This window comes from Fukomys damarensis, unplaced genomic scaffold (assembly GCF_012274545.1).
Source record: "Fukomys damarensis isolate Sample0158 unplaced genomic scaffold, DMR_v1.0_HiC HiC_scaffold_16, whole genome shotgun sequence".
Lineage (NCBI taxonomy): Eukaryota > Metazoa > Chordata > Mammalia > Rodentia > Bathyergidae > Fukomys > Fukomys damarensis.
The window spans coordinates 98,674,471-98,694,144 of NW_022900928.1; the positions used below are offsets into that span (position 1 = coordinate 98,674,471).

General features: G+C 36.6%; 1 protein-coding gene and 1 pseudogene across 1 annotated transcript in view; both read right to left on the minus strand.

Annotated features, from left to right (window-relative positions):
• Positions 1-19,674, minus strand: part of Akr1d1 (aldo-keto reductase family 1 member D1) — a 78,359-nt gene that overhangs the window by 14,525 nt on the left and 44,160 nt on the right. Inside the window, exon 4 of the mRNA XM_010631704.2 lies at positions 7,260-7,337. Coding sequence (XP_010630006.1) covers positions 7,260-7,337 — 78 coding nt within the window. The remainder of the gene's footprint in view (positions 1-7,259; positions 7,338-19,674) is intronic.
• On the minus strand, positions 7,597-11,518 carry LOC104867375 (annotated as a pseudogene).

Here is a 19,674-nt window from a genome sequence, read left to right on the forward strand (position 1 = left end):
AATACAATATGATATTGCTTTATATAGTTTAATTTTACATTTTGATTTTTTGCTGCGTATATAAAGATTTTTATTTGGGATATATGTTTAAAATTGATATATTTTCTTTGTAAATATTTTAATGCAATTTTTATCCCTAAAATGCTTTTGATATTTAAATCTGTTATCTGATATTAATATAATTATAGCAGCTTTGATAAGTATTTGACTAATAATGTTCCCCTCATTCTTTTTTTTTTTTTCGGTATGGGGACTGAACTCAGGACCTTGCCCTTGCTTCCCCTCATTCTTTAAATTTTAATCTTTGCATGTCTGTATATTTCAATGCTTCATGTTAGTTTTGTCAATATTTGTTTTTTAGCAGGTGAATTTCTTTATATTTATTGCAATAAATATATTTGGGCTAGTTCTATCATCTTCATTTCTTTTTTCAATTTATCTCAAATTTTCTGTTTCTTTTAAATTATTTCTTACTTTAGAAAAGTTTAAAATGCACAGACACACACACATATGCTTTCCTCTTAACAAAGACAAAAATAGCACATTCACACCTTTCTTGTTCTACCTCTGACATCTGTGATATTAATGGTATACAGAGATGTTAATTATAGCTTATTACAAGTACATTTTCCTCATTATTTGATTTAATTTTTTTTGTAGATATTGAATAATTTGTTGTTTAATTTAGTCACTTTATACTTTATACACTTATTGGAGTACCTCTTAGACTTTTCTCCCTAATGTTTTTTCAGTGTGGGTCTGTATGTGGTGAAATTTCTGAGCATAAATAGACATGAAATATTTTTTACCAAAGCACCATTTTTTGCAAAATTTGCAACATTTGTAGTTTAGGCTTAGGAAAAAGCACTACAAGGAACTTTAGAGACTATTCTGAGCCAACCCTTCTGTGTAAGAATTTCCAATTTTTAAAGGAATTTCTTTCTGATACAAATGTTTTAGTACAAGTCCCTTCGAACTAGTATTACAGACTTTATATCTACACACATCTATATGTGTGCGTAGACAAATATTCTGAAACAGAAGCTCTTCTAAACAGACTATTTTATAGCCATGGTGGTTCTCAGTTTTGTGGGCTTCAGACCACTTGGAAAGCCTTTAAAATACAATACTATCCTCCTCTCTTCCCCTTGCTCTGGTTTTGGATTCAGCAGATCTTGCATGGAGTAAGGGAATTCACCTTTCCCATAAGCTCCCACATGGCCTGTCTGACCTCTGCACAGTCTGCTCAGGGACAACACTTTGAGAAGCACTATTCTAGAAGCAAACTGCTCTGTCTTCTGACCCAATTTCTGATAAAGTCATTACTAATAACTGCAACTGAACAAATCAGTTTCCGTTGTGAATCTCCTGAATGAAGAATACCTCTAAAATCTTAACTACTTCACGAAGCCTTAGCACTGAAGACATCACCATTGAATTTAATTTCAAACTATGTCTAGAAGAGCAGTCAGCAGCAGGAGATATCTTCAGTAGAAAAAAAAAGCTTCTTTATTCTTTATACAGAGTAGAAAATGACTCCCACTGGATTGTTAAAAGCAGCCTTCCATTTGAGGGAGAAATGTAGATTTCAGTGCTCACTCTTTTCTCCCTGCTGCTCAGAGAGAAGGTCAGGGAATATAAGGGCCTGAAATGGGAGAAAAGGTTCTGTCTGTATTTTGTTCCTGGTCTTTCTTCCATTTGCTAATTGATATTGGGAAGATAGCTATGAATCAGTAACCAGTGGTTGAGAAGAAAATACCCTTGTTTTCAAAAGTATAGAAGAGACTTTTGACTAGTATAGTGTATTCACAGCCAATAGCCAAGAGAGAAGTTGGGAAGGTCCCATACTATACTGGTCTACAATCCTGCAGCTGTTCTCCCCAGCTCTAGAGAAAATTGGAATAAGGTAGTCAGTTAAAAAAGAAAAAATATCTAATAACACTTGGAGAGAGAAGCAAAGCTGGCTTATGCTTTAGTTAAGATATTAATGCTTAAGGCAACAGAAGCTATATAGTTATTTTAAAAATCATTTTTGATTAACATACTGTACTGTATTAATCACTGAAATATTAGTGTTTTTCAAGTGGTTTGTGTATTTTGTTCTAATTCTATATTTTAAAACTATAATGCTTGGGAGAAATTACTGGTCAGTCATTCAGTAATGTCTCACAGCTACCATTTCTCTTTCTAAAACATAATCTCATTTAATTCTGACAATCCTCTGAATTGCATTACTATAATCTTCATTTACTTTCTGTGTGAGAAAACTCTTGTCAAGAAATTTAGCCAGGTTCACCTAGCCAATAAATAATGAAGGAAAGATATAATCTCTGGTCTTACTCTAAACGCTATTCTTATTTCTGAATTGTTGACCGCAATCAATAAATAATACTGTATTCATGGGGAAAAAAAAGCACCATTTTTTGCTTTTTAGTTTGGCTATATACAGAGTACAAATCAATGTTCTTTATTCTTCGACACTTTCAAAATACTATTCTACCATCTTTTTACATCCAATGTTTGCTAATAATAAAACAAAATAGATAAAAACAAAACATACTAATTTAATTATATGTGACTCTATCCTTTTGGTATAGTTCAGAAATGTATTTATCCCACCCAATTCCCCTTTAGAAGGGAAAGGAATAAATATGAGAAAAGGAAAAAATGGAAACAAAGTCTTTGTAAATAGGGAGAGCAAGGGTGGAAGGGAGGGCAAGGAAATAGCGGGGGGGAAAGAACTAAGACATATCATGTAAAGGTACAAATTCCCAATAATGAATGTCATCATATTATATACCTAAAATGTACCGCTAAATTTAATGAATAAAAAAAAATATCAAGTTATAATTTGTGTGCAATAAACTATATATCTTTGAAGTGCTCACTTTGATTAATTCAAATATATGTATCTATCAGTGAAATCATTACCATCATGAAGAGTATAAGCACCTAAAGTGGAATGTTGATAAATATTTAACAAGCTCTGGAGAGTTTAAGGGAGAAGCTCCCCTGTGTAGTGTTTGTCAGGTTTTTTTGTTTGTTTGTTTGTTTGTTTGTTTGTTTTGGTGTAGCTATTAATACCAGGGCACACTGAAGCTAATAACATGACATTACTATGGTGTGAGGAAGGGATCTATATAATGGCTTCTTGAAAGCCAGTTTTAATACACAATTGAAAAGCATTGAATCACCCTGGCCCTTGTCTTGGAAATCACTTGGGCATGTGTACCCACAGGTCTATTTTAGCACTCTCTATCCTGTTTCACTGATCCACCTGTCCCTCTTACTTGTCATGATTACTGTAGTTGTACAAAGTTTTCAAAAATAGTTATTGGATGTCCTGAAAATTTATCCCTCTTTTTTTCTAAGTTGTTTTAATCATTATAGATTATTAGCAGTTCCACATAAGTTTTAGAATAAAGTTTTCAATTTCTGTTGGGACTTTTGACTAGTATTGCATTGAATCTTTTAGTGTCTTTGTTAATTTCTTTCTTTAGTATTTTATTGTTTTCATTGTAGAGGACTTTCACTGCCTTGGTTAGGTTGATTCTTATTTTTTAAAAATTCAATTTCTAATTATGAATTGCTAGTATTCAGATTATTTATAGTAGATTTTACTTCTGTTTTGCATTATGGATTATTTACATGTGTGCTTCTCAGTTTCCAAATTTTTTGGTATATTTTCAGGCATTATCTTATCTTAAATTGAATTCAACTTGATGAGAGCATATTTGCACAATCAGAATGTCTTAAAACCTACTGAGATTTTTTTTGTCTTAGAAAATGGACCATCTTGTTAAATGTTCCTTGTGTACTTGAAAAGTAGCATTTGATTGTATTTTGTTAGAATCTTCTATATATGTCTAGTAAGTAAAAAAGTTGATAATGTGAAATCTATTATAGTCTATAGATTTTCTCTGTATTTACTACATCAATTATTAAAATAGATATCTTAAAATCTCCTTAAATATGAATTATTGGTTCTCTTAATTTATGCTTCTTTATTTTGAAGCTCTATTGTTGGTTGTATAGTGTTTAGGATTGACCTTTTCATCATAAAATAACCTTCTGTATCCCTCATAAACTCTGCTTTGAAATCTTTCTTGATATTAAAATATCCACTGTAGCTTTCTTTTGATCAGTGCTGGCCTAATAAATCTTTTCTTTTTAACTTTATTTTTTAAATTTTAGATGAGTTCCTTGTATATAAAATATAGTGGAATAGTATCCATTCTCACTCTCCTTTTTCTTTTGTACTAGGGATCAAACTTAGGACCTTGAAGCACTTCCAAGGCAGGAGTGGCACCACTGAGCTAAATCCCCGGCCCACAACTCATGTCTTCTAATTGAGATGCTTAGACTATTTACATATTCTGTGATAGGATCTTTTTCTCATCTTCCTGTTTTTCCACTATCACATTTATTTATTTTCCTTCTTTTATTCCTTTCCTGCCTTCTTTTAGATTGATTACTTTTTAATTATTGTATTTTGCTTCCTTTATTAACTTTCTTGCTCTACTTGAAAGTTTTAACATTTTTTTCCTTAGGCTTAATATTCTGAAATTTCACTACAATGCCTTTAGGTGTAGATTTCCTCATCTTTCCTCATTTGTACAATGTAATGCACTATTTGTTTTTTCCAAATATTATATTTTTTCCTTTTTTCTTAGACTTCTATTGTGTGAATATAAGAAAATCTAGTTTTATTCTTTACAACTCAACTTTCCTTTTATGTTTAAATATTTTGTTTTCTTTTCCTGCTTCATATTGGAAAATTTCCTCATACTGGTTCTTTAAAAATGTTTTTTTAGCTGGGGATTTAGCTTAGCGGTTCTGCTACCTGCCTTGCAAGTACAAGGGCCCGAGTTTGATCCAGTACCAAAAAAACAAAAACAAAAACAAAAAAAACAAAAGTTTTTTATTAGTACCTTTTTGCAGTACATGCAGTTTGTAATCAACTTGGGCAGTAGGTGCATGTACATAATACATGTAGCTCCCTCCTCCATCCTTTAATTCATTTTTCCCCTTTTTAAATTTTTGTTGATATTATTAATCTTTTTTGTTGTTTATGTTTTTGTTGTTGTTCTTTGGTACCAGGGGTTGAACTTGGGTCCTTGCACTTGCAAGAGGCAGTGGACCCACTGAGCTAAACCCTTGGCCCTGATATTATTAATCTTAACTCTTGTTTATGGCATAGAATGTTTACATTCATTGCAATAATTAGCTTCCTGTACATACCATACCTTTCTTTTACTTATTTCCTCTTCCTTCTCCTTTACTCCTCATCTTTGATCTCATGGACCCCTTTCCATTTGCAGGAGTTCTATTCTCTTTCTCCTTCTTTCCATTCTTTATATTCTTTTTATTTGTACTTTGTCCTATTCATGATATAGTATTTAAGCTTGTGGGTCTGATTATTTTGCTCAACATTATATTTTCCAGGTGTATCTATTTTTCCTACAAATGTCTCAAATTTGCCCTTCTTTATAGCTGAATAGTATTCTATTTTATATATAGACACCACATTTTCTTTATCCAGTCACCTGTTGATGGGTATATGGGATGCATCCAGCATTTAGCCATTATGAAATGTGCTATAAATATGGGGATACACTGGCCCTTTAATTGAAAATTAAAAAAAATCTGTATCTATCCTATTCATCCCAAGCGATTTTATTATACTTTTTATTTTTTCTAATTATTATTTTTGCTTGTATAAGATGTTTTCCTTTTTTTCATATTGCTTACCATGTCTTATATAGCAAATACTAATTAAAAAATTCTAATTTAATTTACTAATTTAAAAGTTCTCAATTCTCTGTTATGATTATGAAGGGAAGTATAACAGAGATATTTTGTCCTCTCATGAGAAACAAATGCTTTGTTAGTTTGAGCCAAAACTCATTTTCTCCTCATGGTAGGAGTCAATCAGCCCTGTCAGTCAGTGGAGGATGCCATGCACCAAGCTTCAGCAACAATAATGAGGTTAGGGCTGAGAGTATAGACTTTTGGACAGAAAGCCCCAGGAACCAGAACACCTTTCCTCCTTAGCTCTCCACACAACCCCACAGGTTGAGATCTTCATCTGTTAGCTCTCAGAGGAAATAGACACACTCGTAAGAGTACAATTTCCCAGCCTTTAGAATTTGGAATATTAGAGACAGGGAAACAGTTGCTAGAGGCAACAAGTAATGTGCTATTTTTCAGCTTCTTACAAGTTTAGGATTCCCAAAGACAAGTGAACATAAGTTATAAGCTTCTGCAGGGGAGGGTACCACAGGAGAGAAGAAAGTGTAAAAAGACCTCAGGAGTTCCTTTCCCATGTGTGTTATCTTCTGACTGTGTTTAGGTTGCTTTCCACTCTGGGTCACAGATTCACATCAGCTCAGAAGTAACAGTTCAAAGTATCCTCTCTCCCTGAATCCATAGCAGTTTCATTTCCCTACAATTTTCCACTCTTGTCATCTTGAGGATTGAGCCAATAGCTGGTTTAAAAATGGAACTGGAATTAGTTTTCAGTTTTTCGCATATCGTTTTGTTTTCACTTTGTTTCTTTTAGACATCATATTATTGATTGTGAGTTTCTCACTTATTTTTATTGATTTTTTTAAATTCAAATTTTAAGTTTGTGACTTTATCTCATTTATATGTTTCTAATTAATATTAGATTAGGGCATATTCATTTACTTTCTTTTTCCTTCTGTACCATCTTAGCCTTCCTTGTCATTTTTCTTTTTTTTTTAAATTTAATTTATTGGTACATTCTCAGTAGACAGTACAGTTACATTCATTACTGGGATCTTGTACCTTTACATGCCAGGTCTTAGTTCTCATTTTTTTCTCTTGTCCCCACCCTCCCTTCACCCTCCCTTCCCCTCCCCGCTTCAAACACTTTAATTCCATTTTTACATTACATTTTCTCATATTTTTTTCCTTTTCCCTTATTCCCTCTTCCGTATCCTTCTCACCCTACACCTTTGGTCCTTTTCTTCCTATTTGCTAATTGTCCCATTAGGATCTTGAGTACTATTTTAGTTTTTCACACCAGATTGTCATTTTTCTTTTCAACAAAACAAAATCACATATTCAGCCCAGAAACAGAACTCTCTCATGTCTGTAGTTATGGTTAGAAATGCCTACTCAACTGCTACTTTACACTGGGAGTAAAGACACAGCTCTTCATAAATCTGAGAGAAATGATCCTATCACAACTTTGAAATGTAATCTTGTAAAGTAAGGCACTCACATAAACCTACCTCCCAAGTGGCACAAAAATCTGTTTTGTGATATAACCATTTCCCGTTCTTATCTCTAGGATAGAATTCATTTCCTGGCTGCAAAAGAACAAATCAAAAACAAAATAGCATGTAATTCAATTTATTTATATCTAGGAGTTAAAATTATGGAATTTCATGTCAATATACCCCGGTTTTGGGAAATAATTTGTTTGTGGTTTTATATGTTTATATAATTGTATATTATCAATGTGTAGGTTTATACAGTTTTATATATAATAGTCAAATATATAATTATATTATATACAAGAATATAATATTTACAGTACAAATTAATGAAATCTTCTCCATTCCTTCGTGATAGCCATGATTTTCTTTTTTACTAACAAAAGTTTAATATATATACAACCAGCATAGAAAAGCTCAAAGCCACATATAAAACAAAATCAAAATGACAACTGGTGGGGTGGAAGAGCAAAATCTGACCCTTTGGCTCAGCCAGTCCCCTAAATAAAAACTAAGCTTGGGGTTGAGGGGAGCGGGGCATTAAGTTGTATTTGTTACACAGGGAATAGCCAATGAGAAACACCTGGGTGCAGCAGGGGAGGGCAAGGTGCCTCACCACAATTTAAGGCCAATCCGAGCAGCCTGCAGGTGTTACTTGGGCTCTGCCCCAGTAATGCAGTAGACCTGGGGCAGGGCCCATGTACCTCCCCGCTCTAGGGATCAGCTAGCAGCTGCCGCCTTCTGGGCTGAAGGCCGACACAGGCCTTATCTATGATTCAGGCTGCCTGTGGAGAGTGGAAGGGGTCACTGCTTAACGGTAGTACCAGCCTCAGCCCCAGAGGACCACAAGAGCCTGGCTCCAGGCGCAGTTCCTCCAGTAGCTGTGCAGACACAGTATCCTTGGCCACCTCATGACCATCCTGCCCATCTGTGACCAGCATGACCCAGTTAAGGCCGCTGAGAGGCAATGGATGCCCAGGGATCACCACCTGGTACCAGAAGTGGTGCCAGGTCCTTTGTCCAAACCCTTGGTGAGGAATACTGGGCTGCCCAACTTCATTCGTTGGCAGAGCAGCTGCAGGGCAGCCCCAGGGCCTTGGTGCCGTAGTTTGACCCTGGCCAGGACAAATTGGCTGCCATGTGGCTGAAGCATCGAAGGAAGGGACCCATAAGTTGCTGGCGGAGCCGCTGTTTTAGGTCTGGCTGGAGCCACTCCACAGCCACCTGTTCTCCACAGAGGCCTGACTGATCTACAGGGCCTTTTTGGCCGTGGCAGCAGCGCAATGCGAGTTTAATTTGAGCAGCGCTCTCTGCGCAGGAGCCGACCCGGACTGGACAGCAGCTGCGCCCTCTGCAGGCCAAGCCCCAGCGGCTACAGCGCCCGCCCCAGCGTGTTGTGGTTCACACCTAGAGGCAGCTGGTCCACGGTCAGCTGCCTCTTCTAGGTGCTGCCGCAGAGGAGCAGCGGGCAGGACCGCCGCAGCGGGTGGTTGTGCAGCTTGGCTGTACCGCCTGGGCGCCGCGCCGCGAGCTGTAGGGGGCGTAGGCGAAGGCCGCTGAAGGTCTTCACCAGGGGGAACTCATAGAGGCAGCCCACGCGCTGAAATTGTGGGATTAGCTGGTGCTCCTACACGTCCTGGGGCAGCCGTCTGATAAACACCTTGGAGCCGGCTGGTGGCTGGCTGCCCACCGAGCCTGGGGGTGGCCCACCATACTTCCTCTGCTGTTCACCTGCACCAGGTAGGCGCCCGTCTCCCTGACCCACTCCTCCAGGGCTGCCTTGTTCTCTGAATTCATCCTGTCACACCATTGCTCACATTTCCATTTCTGCTGCCTGGCTGGCCATGAATTCTTTCATGTGACCAGTAGATGTGGAATATTCATTTTGTTTGTTTGTTTCGTCTTGCCTAGAATTTCTTTTAAGTTGAGTGAAATGTTTGTTTATTTGTTTATTTATTTTTTGAGACAAGGTCTCACTATATAGTTCAAGGTGACCTTCAACTCATTATGTAGCCAAAGCTGGCCTTGAACTCACAGCGATCCTCCTGCGTTGGCCTCCCAAGTACTGCGAAGTACAGACAAGCGCCACCACACCCGGCCCTGTTTTCCTTTATTGAATGACTGTTTTTTGTTCTTAAACCATAAATTTCTATTTTAAGGAGAAAATTACTCTTGTTAGAAAGGAGTAGTGGTTGGGAATTGGGACAGTCTCAGTGGTTGAATAGTCTATCCTTGCTTTTACACATATTTGGTTGGTGATATAACCATTTGCAACAGCAAATTTCTTATTTTCCTAAAAGACAAAGATTACCAGTAAGAATAAAAGAAATCTTAACTAAGAAAAGTGCAGCTGGTCACTGGGATCAACCTTCCCATGCTGCTTCTTCTTTTTTTTTTTTTTAATTTAATTTTATTTTTTTAGAGTAGGAAAAATTATTGAGGGAAAGAAAGCTGCTGTCTAAGAGAGAGAAGAGGGACAGGAAAGTGTGTTGCCTGCTCACCTCAGTTTTCAAAGATGTTTTATATAGCAAAGCCATGTGGTGAGGTGAGTACAAAGTGGGACAAAAACTTTAAGACCCAATGGAAATTTACAAGGTGGCCATAAGGTGGGGCAAAACCATGACCAACCAATAAGATTGCAAGTAGTCACCTAGTCACTTATTAAGTGGGGATCAAATGGGGTCAAGTCACATAGCAACTTTACCAGGATTTTCAGTAAGGAAGGGTGGTCAGGGATATTTCCTGGAAAGGCTGGGTTAAGATCTTGGCTCCCCACATAGGTGATTTATACCTATTGAGAATATCAATCTCTGCTATTTATCCCAGGGTAAGTACAAGGGTATAGTAGGTTCTTGCCTTTTACAGTTCTGGCCACAGTGAATGTGTCCTTATTGTCCTCTATGTTGGCTCTTTGCTATGTTGGCTCATTGTGGGAGGCCCTGTCTAACTACCTACAAGTTATCTAATTATCTTACCTGTATGCAGTATTCCCCACTCTGAGGAAGTACCCCTAATGCTGTGGGGCGGGGCAACGGGCGAAGACACCTCTGTCTACTTCCAGCTGAAGAGGGTCATAGCTGTGATCAGCAGTCAGAGTTACTCTACAGAGGGTCTATCTAAAGGCCTTTAATAGGCACCAGGCATTGTCATCTTGGTAGCTGCATAGCTTTTAAGTCTGGAGGAGACAAAGCCAAAGTAATAGTTAAGAATGCATGGGCCAAATTACAAGGTCATTAGGATTGCTATGAATATAGCTCACAAAGAGGATAAGGAGAAGCTTCAGGGGACTTCAGAATCCAACAAAGAAGCCATATTGTTTGGTTTAAAAGTTATGAGCTGTTTATAAGATAGATTTGGTGGATCTCAGGAAAAGAAGTCTAGCACATTTGTTGTTGGTGCCATTTGTATGCCTGCTTGGAGTTTGGCAGCCTCAAAGATGGAGGATCCTGTAGAAAAGGTTCCCTCATGTCCTGGAGTCTTTGTTGACCTTGAGGGGCCAGGGCCAAAATATTGGCTGTCCTCATAGCCCAGTTACCTTTCTAGTTTTGGTCTCCAAACATTCTGGAAGCTTTCTTCTTGAAATCCAGCAGCCAAAGAGGAGGGAAGTGCCTTGGATTAAATACTCTGACCAGTAATCTCTGTGGGAGACCTCCAAAATGACATGGGGGGAAGAGATGTGACTAACAAACCTGCTAAATATCCAAAATGTATGTTTGTGTTCTCTAAAACTGAAGCAAGAATTCTAAGAACAATGGAGGTTAAGAGTAGGAAAAATTCATTAAGGGAAAGAAAGCTAAGAGAGACAGAAGGGGGACCAGAAAGTGGGTTGCCCCCAATCCCTGTGCTTCTTTTCTTTCCATTTTTGGGCACATTGAGAGTTTGGTATCTTATTTTTTTCTCTACACTTTGATCTGAAGGTCAACCTTCATCTTTAGTCTTGATTGTCTTTTTCCAGGTAAGCCTCACTATGGTGTAGGAACAGTGTCTTTCAGACTACCCTTTTCTGTTTATAAAAGAGAACTTTCTCTTTGAAGGAATGTTTGCAAAATTCAGTAAAAAGGACTACAGAGAGACTACCAGCTAACATGCCACACATGGGGGAGTGGAAAAGTTACAGAAATTTACAAAAGAAAATTGTCCTGAATTCATTTTCTAGATGGATATACACAAAAGAAATCTATGGACAAAACACTAATTTAAGGAAACACCATTCTTGATGGGTCTTTGCTTTTTGAGAAGGGCCACCTCACTTTGGGGACACTGGTAAGATTCATCTTTGCTATAACTATAGTCCCAAAGAGGTGAAAATCATTGTTTCATCCTACTACTTATGGTTCTATAGGTACATTTCCCTCCTGAAACATCAGGAAATCAGATATTCCATTTGCCATGTTGAGGTCAATGAAATCTCCTTTCTCCATCTACAAACTTTCTTCAGAGTAATAACATCATCCTTCAGTCTACTTATGAACCACATGCTTCATTATTAATTTTATATCCAACCCCAGATATCCCTATTCCTGTTTTACTCTCTGTGTATTGATCTCAGTTCCTTATGTTCCTATTAAGTCCCTATTGTATACCAATGATTATTCTAAAATTTGGGGATATTGTAGTTAAAAAGACAACTGACTTATTTTCTAGTAGGAATTAGACTATCTGTTTTGAAAATTTGCTCAAACAAGCAGAAATTAGCCACTGAGGACAAAAAAATTATTTCGCTCAGCATCTGCTAGCCACTGATAAAAAATGGTTGTACAGTTGACTCCACGCTTCTGTGACCTTTCAGAGGTCTGTGACCCAAACGCTTATCCTCATCATTTAGAGCAATACCACCTCTGCATGCAAAAGTGCTACTCTGGTATTCCTTTCTCCTCTTCCAAATGGCATTCCTCTCTCTACCATAAACCTCTGAATAAGTCTCATACTGTGAAGTTTCATAACCCTGTCCAGATGTCACCCAGTAATGCTACTGTCTTACTACCTCTCTCATGGTTATCTATTTCTCTTTGATAAGTCTCTAGGTCCTTTGAACCCTTTTCAGAGTCCTAATACAATATGACTGTGTCTTTACCCAAAATGGGAAATTTTAGATCCAGATACAGAAATGCAAACAGGGAAAATACCATGTAAAGATAAAGGCAGAGATTAGAGTGATACTTCTACAATCCAGGGAACCCCAAAGGTCACCAGAAAATCTCTCCTACCAAGAGATAGGACAGAGGCATGGAATAGATTCTTCCTCTAGCCCAGAAGAGAAACCAGCCCTGCTGATACCTTCACCTTGAACTTTAACATCCAGAATTGTTAAAAAATATATGTGTGTGCAGTTTCAGGCACTTTTTTCTTTATTGTTGTATTTTAGGTATACAATAGTTACATTCATCACTGGGATCTTGTACCTTTACATGATATATCTTTTTTCTTATTTTTCTCCATTCTCTTGACCTACCTTTACCCCCTCCACCCTTCCCTATTTACAAAGACTTTGTTTCCACTTTTTTCCTTTTCTCTTTTTCTGTTCCTTTTGTACCTTTCCTCTACCACTCCCACTTCTCCTGCAATTTTAAACTTTTTTCCTATTATACAATATCGATTATACATTTTGATTCTTATTTACACTTGTAGTTTATCACACCAGAGATACTATTTGGTATTTACACGTGTCTTATTAATTTCATTTAAAAGTATGTCCTCAATGTGCATCCACTTAGCTATAAATGTCTCTAGTTTCTCATTCTTTATGGATAAGTAGTACTCCACCTATAAAAGAACTAAATCTTCTTTATTCAATCTCCAGTTAATGGGAAATTAGGCTATTTCCAAGTTTTAGCTATTATAAACTGTGCCACTATAAACATGGGTGAGCACATATACTGTGTTATTATTCTTTTAATTCTTTTGGGATGACACCCAGCAGGGGAATAGCTGGCTGAAATTGGACTTCTAATCCTAATTGTTTATGGTATCTCCATATTGATTTACGCAGTGGTTGAATCAGTGTGCACTCCCACAAATAATGAAGAAGGGTTCCTTTCTTCCCACAACCCCACCAACATTTGTTATTGGTTGATTTCTTGATAGCAGCCATTCTTTCTGGGGTGAGGAGGAGTATCAGTGTTTTCATCTGCATCTCTCAGATGACCAGTGATGTCAAACATTTTTTCATAAGTGTATTTGCTGTTTTCACTTCTTTGAGAAATGTTTGTTCATTTCAGATGCCCATTTTTTAATTGGGTTTATAAATATAGGGGGTCTAATTTTTTGAGTTATTTATATATTCTAGATTGTAGACCTTTGTCTGAGGAACAGCTGGTAAAAACTTTTTCCCACATTGTAGGTTGTCTCTTAGCTCTGTTGGTGGTTTCTCTTACAGTGTAGAAGCTTTTTAAAAAGATGAGATTCCAGTTGTTGATTCTTTGTGCTAGTTCCCATGCTACTGAGGATTTATTCATAAAGCCTTTTCCTATACCAATGTCTTTGAGAGTTCTACCTAACTTATCTCCCAACAAGTTTAGTGTTTCTGTTTTAATATTTAGATCTTTAGTCCACTTGGATTTAGTTTGGTGCATGCTGAAAGATAGTTTTAATCTCTGGCAAGTTGAAATCCAGTTTTTCCAATATCATTTATTAAAAAGGCTATCATAAAAGAAAAAAATGTGATAAAATGAAAAGATGGAAATAAAGTTTTTGTAAATGGGGAGGGGAGAAGGGGATGAAGGGAGGCCAGAGACAAGGGGAAAAAATGAGAACCAAGACCAGTCATGTAGAAGTACAAGATCCCAATAATGAATGTGACTGTACTGTATACCTAAAATGTACCAATAAACTCAATTTTTTAAAAAAGAGGCTATCATTCCTCCAGTGAGGATGGTTGGCTCCTTTGTCAAAGATGAGGTAGCTGAGCATGTCTGGAGTTGTTTCTGCATCTTCTAATGTATTCCACTGATCCTTGGGTCTGTTTCTTTGCCAGTACCATGCTGTTATTGTCACAGTGGTTTTGTAGTATAGTTTCAAGTTGGGGATTGTGATACCCCTTGCCATGTCTCTGTTGCTTAGAATAGCTTTTGCTATTCTAGGTTTCTTCTGATTCCAAATGAATTTTTGAATTGTTTTCTCTAGTTCAGTGAAATAAATATACTTTTGGGATTTCAATAGGGTTTGCATTGAATTTGTGAAGCAGTTTTGGAAGTATGGACATCTTCACTATATTGATTCTTCCTACCCAGGAACAAGGGATGTTTTTCCATTTTCTTATATCCTCTTGTATCTATTTTTTCAGAGTGCTGTAGTTCTCAATGTAGAGATATTTTACTTTCTTCATTAGATTGATTCCTAGATATTTCATTTTTTTGGATGTTGTTGCAAAAGGGACTATTTCCCTAATTTCTCTCTCAGTCTGTTATTTGTGTACAAGAAGGTTATTGATGTTTGTGTGTTGACCTTGTATCCAGCTACTCTACTGAATCTGTCAATTAAGTCTAGAATTCTTTTGGTGGGGTTTTTGAGTCTTCTGAGTAAAGTATGTCGTCAACAAATAATGACAGTTTAACTTCTTCCTTTCCTGTCTTTATTGCTTTTATGTCTAATTGCTGTGGCTAACATTTCCAGAACTATGTTGAAGAGGAGTGGTGATAGTGGACAGCCTTGTCTTGTTCCTGATTTTAACATGAAGGTTTTCAGTTTTTGACCATTTAGTATGATGTTGGCTGTTAGTTTTTCATGGATGGCACTTATGAGGTTGAGATAAAGACCATCTATTCCAATTTTTTGAAGGTTTTGTTTTTAATTGTGAATGGGTGCTGAATTTTGTTGAATACTTTTTTTGTATCTTTTGAGATTATCATATAGTTTTTGTCTTTGACTCTGTTACTATAGTGTGTTACATTTATTGATTTACATATGTTGAACCATACTTGCATCCCTGAGATAAATCAACTTGGTCAGGGTATATGATCTTTTTGATGACCCTGTGTATTCTGTTTGCAAGTATCTTACTGAGGATTTTTGCATCTACGTTCATTAGGGAGATTGGCCTGTAGCTCTCTTTCTTGGTTGGGTCTTTCCCTGGTTTTAGAATCAAAGTAACACTTGCCTCTAGAAATTAATTTAGAAGTTTTGTTTCCCTTTCAATTTCACTGAAGTTTCAATGGAATAGTAATAGTTCTTCTCTAAATGTTTTATAGAATTCAGCAGTGAAGGCATCAGGACCTGGGCTTTTTTTGTTGGTAAATTTTTAATTACATTTTCAGTTACACTGATTGTAATTGGTGTGTTTAGAATTTTTATATCTTCATTCAACTTTGGTAATTCATATGTATCTAAAATTTGTCCATTTCTCCTGTATTTTCCATTTTATTTGAGTACACATTCTCAAAAGAGGTATTAAAGATCCTTTGGATTTCTGCTGGATCTGTTGTGACTTCACCTTTTTCATTCCTTTTTTTTTTTTTTTGATAAGGTTGGCTAAAGGTTTATAGATTTTATTTATTCTTTCAAAAAACCAATTCTTTGATTTGTTGATATTTTTGTATCATTCTCTTAGTCACCATTGCATTGATTTATGCTCTGATCTTAAAATTTCCTCCCTTGTATGAGCTTTGGGCTGGTCTTGCTCTTCTTTTTCTAGAAACTTAAGATTCAGCATTAGGTTGTTTACTTGAGCTCATGCTGTTTTCCTAGTGTGGGCATTCATTGTTATAAATTTCTCTTGTATAACTGCTTTCATTATGTCCCATAGATTCCTGTATGTTATATTGGCTTTATCATTTATTTGTAAAAACTGTCTAATTTCTTAATTTCCTCTGTGACCCATTGATTGTTCAGGAGAGTGTAGTTCAATTTCCCTGTATTTCTGAAGTTCTTGCAGTTTCTTTTGCTACTGATCTCCAGTTTAATTTCACTATGGTCAGGTAATATACATGGGATAACTTCAACTCCTTTGCATTTACTTAAAAATGTTCTATGAGCTAGTTTGTGGTCTGTTTTGGAGAATGACCCCTCTGCAGCTGAAAAGAAGTATATTGTAATTTTGTGAAGTAGAATACTCTTGTAGACATCTATTAATTCCATTTGTTCAATAGTTTGATTCAGTTCAAATGTTTCATTGTTGATTTTTTTTGTCTAGATGATCTATCTATTTGTGACAGTGGGGTATTGAGGTCCCCCACTGTTATTGTATTACTGCTTGTTTAGTTTTTCATGTACCATAATATTTGTTTTGTATAGTTGGGGGCATTAGTACTTGGCACAAATATATTTATGATTGTCATCTCTTCCTCTTGGATTATTTCCTTTACAAGAATTTAGTGATCTTCTTTTTTCTCTCTTAATTAGTTTTGGTTTGAAATTTACTTTGTCTGTGAATAAGATAGCTACCCCTGATTTTTTCTGGGTGTCTATTGCATGCATAACTGTTTTCCATCCTTTTACTTTAAGTCTGTGAGTTTGTTTTTGAACTAGGTGCATTTTTTTTTTTTTTGGTTTTTTTGAGACAGGGTCTCACTATGTAGTTGAGACTGACCTGGAACTCACTATGTAGCCCAGGCTGGTCTCGAACTCACAGTGATCCTCCTGCCTCAGCCTCCTGAGTGCTGGGATTACAGGCGTGAGCCACCATGCCCAGTTTTAGGTGCATTTCTTTTATACAGCATTTTGTTGGATTTTGCTTCTTAATCCATTCTGCCAGTCTATTTCTTTTGTTTGATTGAGGCTATTAACATTGATGCTTATAACTGAAATATACTGACTTATCATCATCATGTTATTTTCCTGTTGTTGGCTCTTTTTAATTTTTCCTCCTCTCCCCTTAATTTCTTGCCTTGCCAGCTGGATTTGCTCTTTGGGCCTCATGGAGTTGTGATCCTTATTGTGTTTTCCTAGGATATTATTTAGAATTGTTTGGAGTGCTGGTGTGGTATTTATGATGTTTCTCAAGGGTTCTTTGTCATGGGAGTATCTTATTTTCCCACTTTTTTACACAAGCCATGGAAAAATAATACAATGAATAAATGTGAAAACACATAAAGCAGATTAGGATCCTGTAGCAGGAGCTGCCAGTTACCTGCTACTCTGCTCTGAATATTTGTTTCTCTAGTGAAATCATTTATTGAAACTTGATTAACAAGAGGACAGCATTGTTCAAAGGTAGGGCATTTTTAGGAAAGGAGTTAGATCAAGAGTGCTCTGCCTTTGTGAATGGGATTAATACCCTTGTGAAAGAGGCTTCAAAGATCTCTTGTGCCTCTTACACCATGTAAGAACACATGGCGCCATCTATGAGGAATGGACCTTCACTAGGCACTGAACCTGTTGCCTCCATGATCTTGGACTTCCTAGTTTCAAGAACTATGAACAATTAATTTCTGTGATTTATGCTACTCATTCTAACTTATTTTGTTATAGCAGCCTGAATAGATTAAAACACCTACCCTTGTGTGTCATGATTTGTAACCACAGCTCTTGTTTGAATTTAGTTGTCAGAAGATAGAACCCAGAGTGCTAGAGCACTTGTCTAATTACTTGCGACATCCCCAGGAATTTACACTCACCTGGGACAACCCATAATCCACAGTTGCAGATTCCTCTTCCTTGATCAAATAATTTTGAAATGTGACTGACTTTGATCAGAGGCTCCTGGGACACTGAACCCAAGTTGGTTTCTGTAGGACTTTGTTTTCTATCACACATCTGCTTACCTTTCCTTATTTCTCAGTCACATTTCCCCACAGATTTTACATTTCCCCTATCCGATTTTTCTGGTTATATTTCTTACTGAGTCACTGTCATGTGCATTTTCCTCATCTCAGGTTCTGTTTCTGGGAAGCTCAAAGGAAGACACTGTTGCAATAGACATGAGCTGATAGTACCCTGGACTGGGGCAATAGCAATGGAGATAAAAAGAAAGGAATAGATTAAAATATAAAGTGGGACTAGAGCCAAGTGCACCTTAATGTTGGCTTGGAAATGTTGTGGGGGTTGATAATAAGGGATAAAGAGAAGTCAAATATTACCCCTGGCTCTATGGGTGGATTGTGGTAATCATTTTTTGAGGTTGGAGCCAGGAATCAAGAGTACTGTTTTGGATATTTTGACTTCCTTTTTTGTTTTTCATTGCAAGGGGTCAAACTCAGTGCTCCATACACGTTAGGAAAGCCTTTTAGCAGTGAATTATTTTACACATTTTCCCCAGATTTTAATTAAATTCTTATTGCACTTGACCCATCTTAGATATTTTCAAAGAAGCTTCCTCTGAGTCTACTTTACTAATTCTATCATCTTGAGAAGACCCCTTTTCTTTTTCTTATATTCTTGTTCCTCACTGCCAGGCAATATTGAGAGAATAATTCAACCATGCAAAACCCATGCTATTGACTGTCATTTTTATTCATTCATCTTTAAAAATGCCTTATAATTTTTATATTTTGTACTTTATTCTATTACTTTGTTTTCTCAAATTGGGACTTAAAAAATAAGATGCTAAGATAGGTTATTGAGAAAAATAATCTTGAGGGTCAACAAAAAGAAAACTACAGCTTCAAATGTTGATTTTTTAGCAAAATCATTCAGAGGGTAATGTTATATTGCATCATTTTTTACTGTTAAAAGTTTAATCTTCTGTTCCCTGAGCCTTGACATTTTCATAATACAAATAGAAATTCTCTATTTACCTTTCAAAAAAATATTTAGAAAGTTATTTCAGCCACCGGAAAGTAAACTTATTCCCCCCCCGTTTTTTTTTTTTGGTACCAGGAATTGAACTTGGGACCTTATGCTTATGAGCCAAGTGGCAGCAGAACCACTGAGCTAAATCTCAGGCCCTAACTTTTTTTTTTTTTAAGAGAGTGTCTCACCATTGCAGTCCAGGTTGGCCTTGAACTCACCAAAATCCTCCTGCCTTAGCCTCCCCAGTGCTGGAATTAGAGGAGTGTGCCTAGCTCCCTAACTTTTAAATGTAGTTTCACTCTAAACATTTAAGACTCAGATAAAAAAGTCTGTCATTTGAACAAAAATCACTACTAGCAGAGTGAAAATTAGGGCTGAGGTCATAACACCTGAGAGCCTGAAGCAAGAAATCCCTGGAGTCAATGGAGTGTTGGTGTCAACAGGCTTGAAGGGATGAGGCAGAATGGGCAATGAGGTATAGGAAAGTACACATGGGACAGATACCACAGGACCTAGAATCTGGGCCTGGTTCTGTTGGACTAGAAAATGAGAAGCCACTTTATCACTTGGGGATTCTATTTTGTCTTTAATTAAATGAGGTTTTTCAGGCATATAACTGCTTCTTTTCCACCATACTATTTCACAAAGTTATCTTTCACTTATTACCTATAAAATGCCAAACATCATGTCAATAACTTTACATATATCTTTAATGACTCCTCATAACACTCTGTAAGATGATGTGATGATGATTACTGCTGAAGAT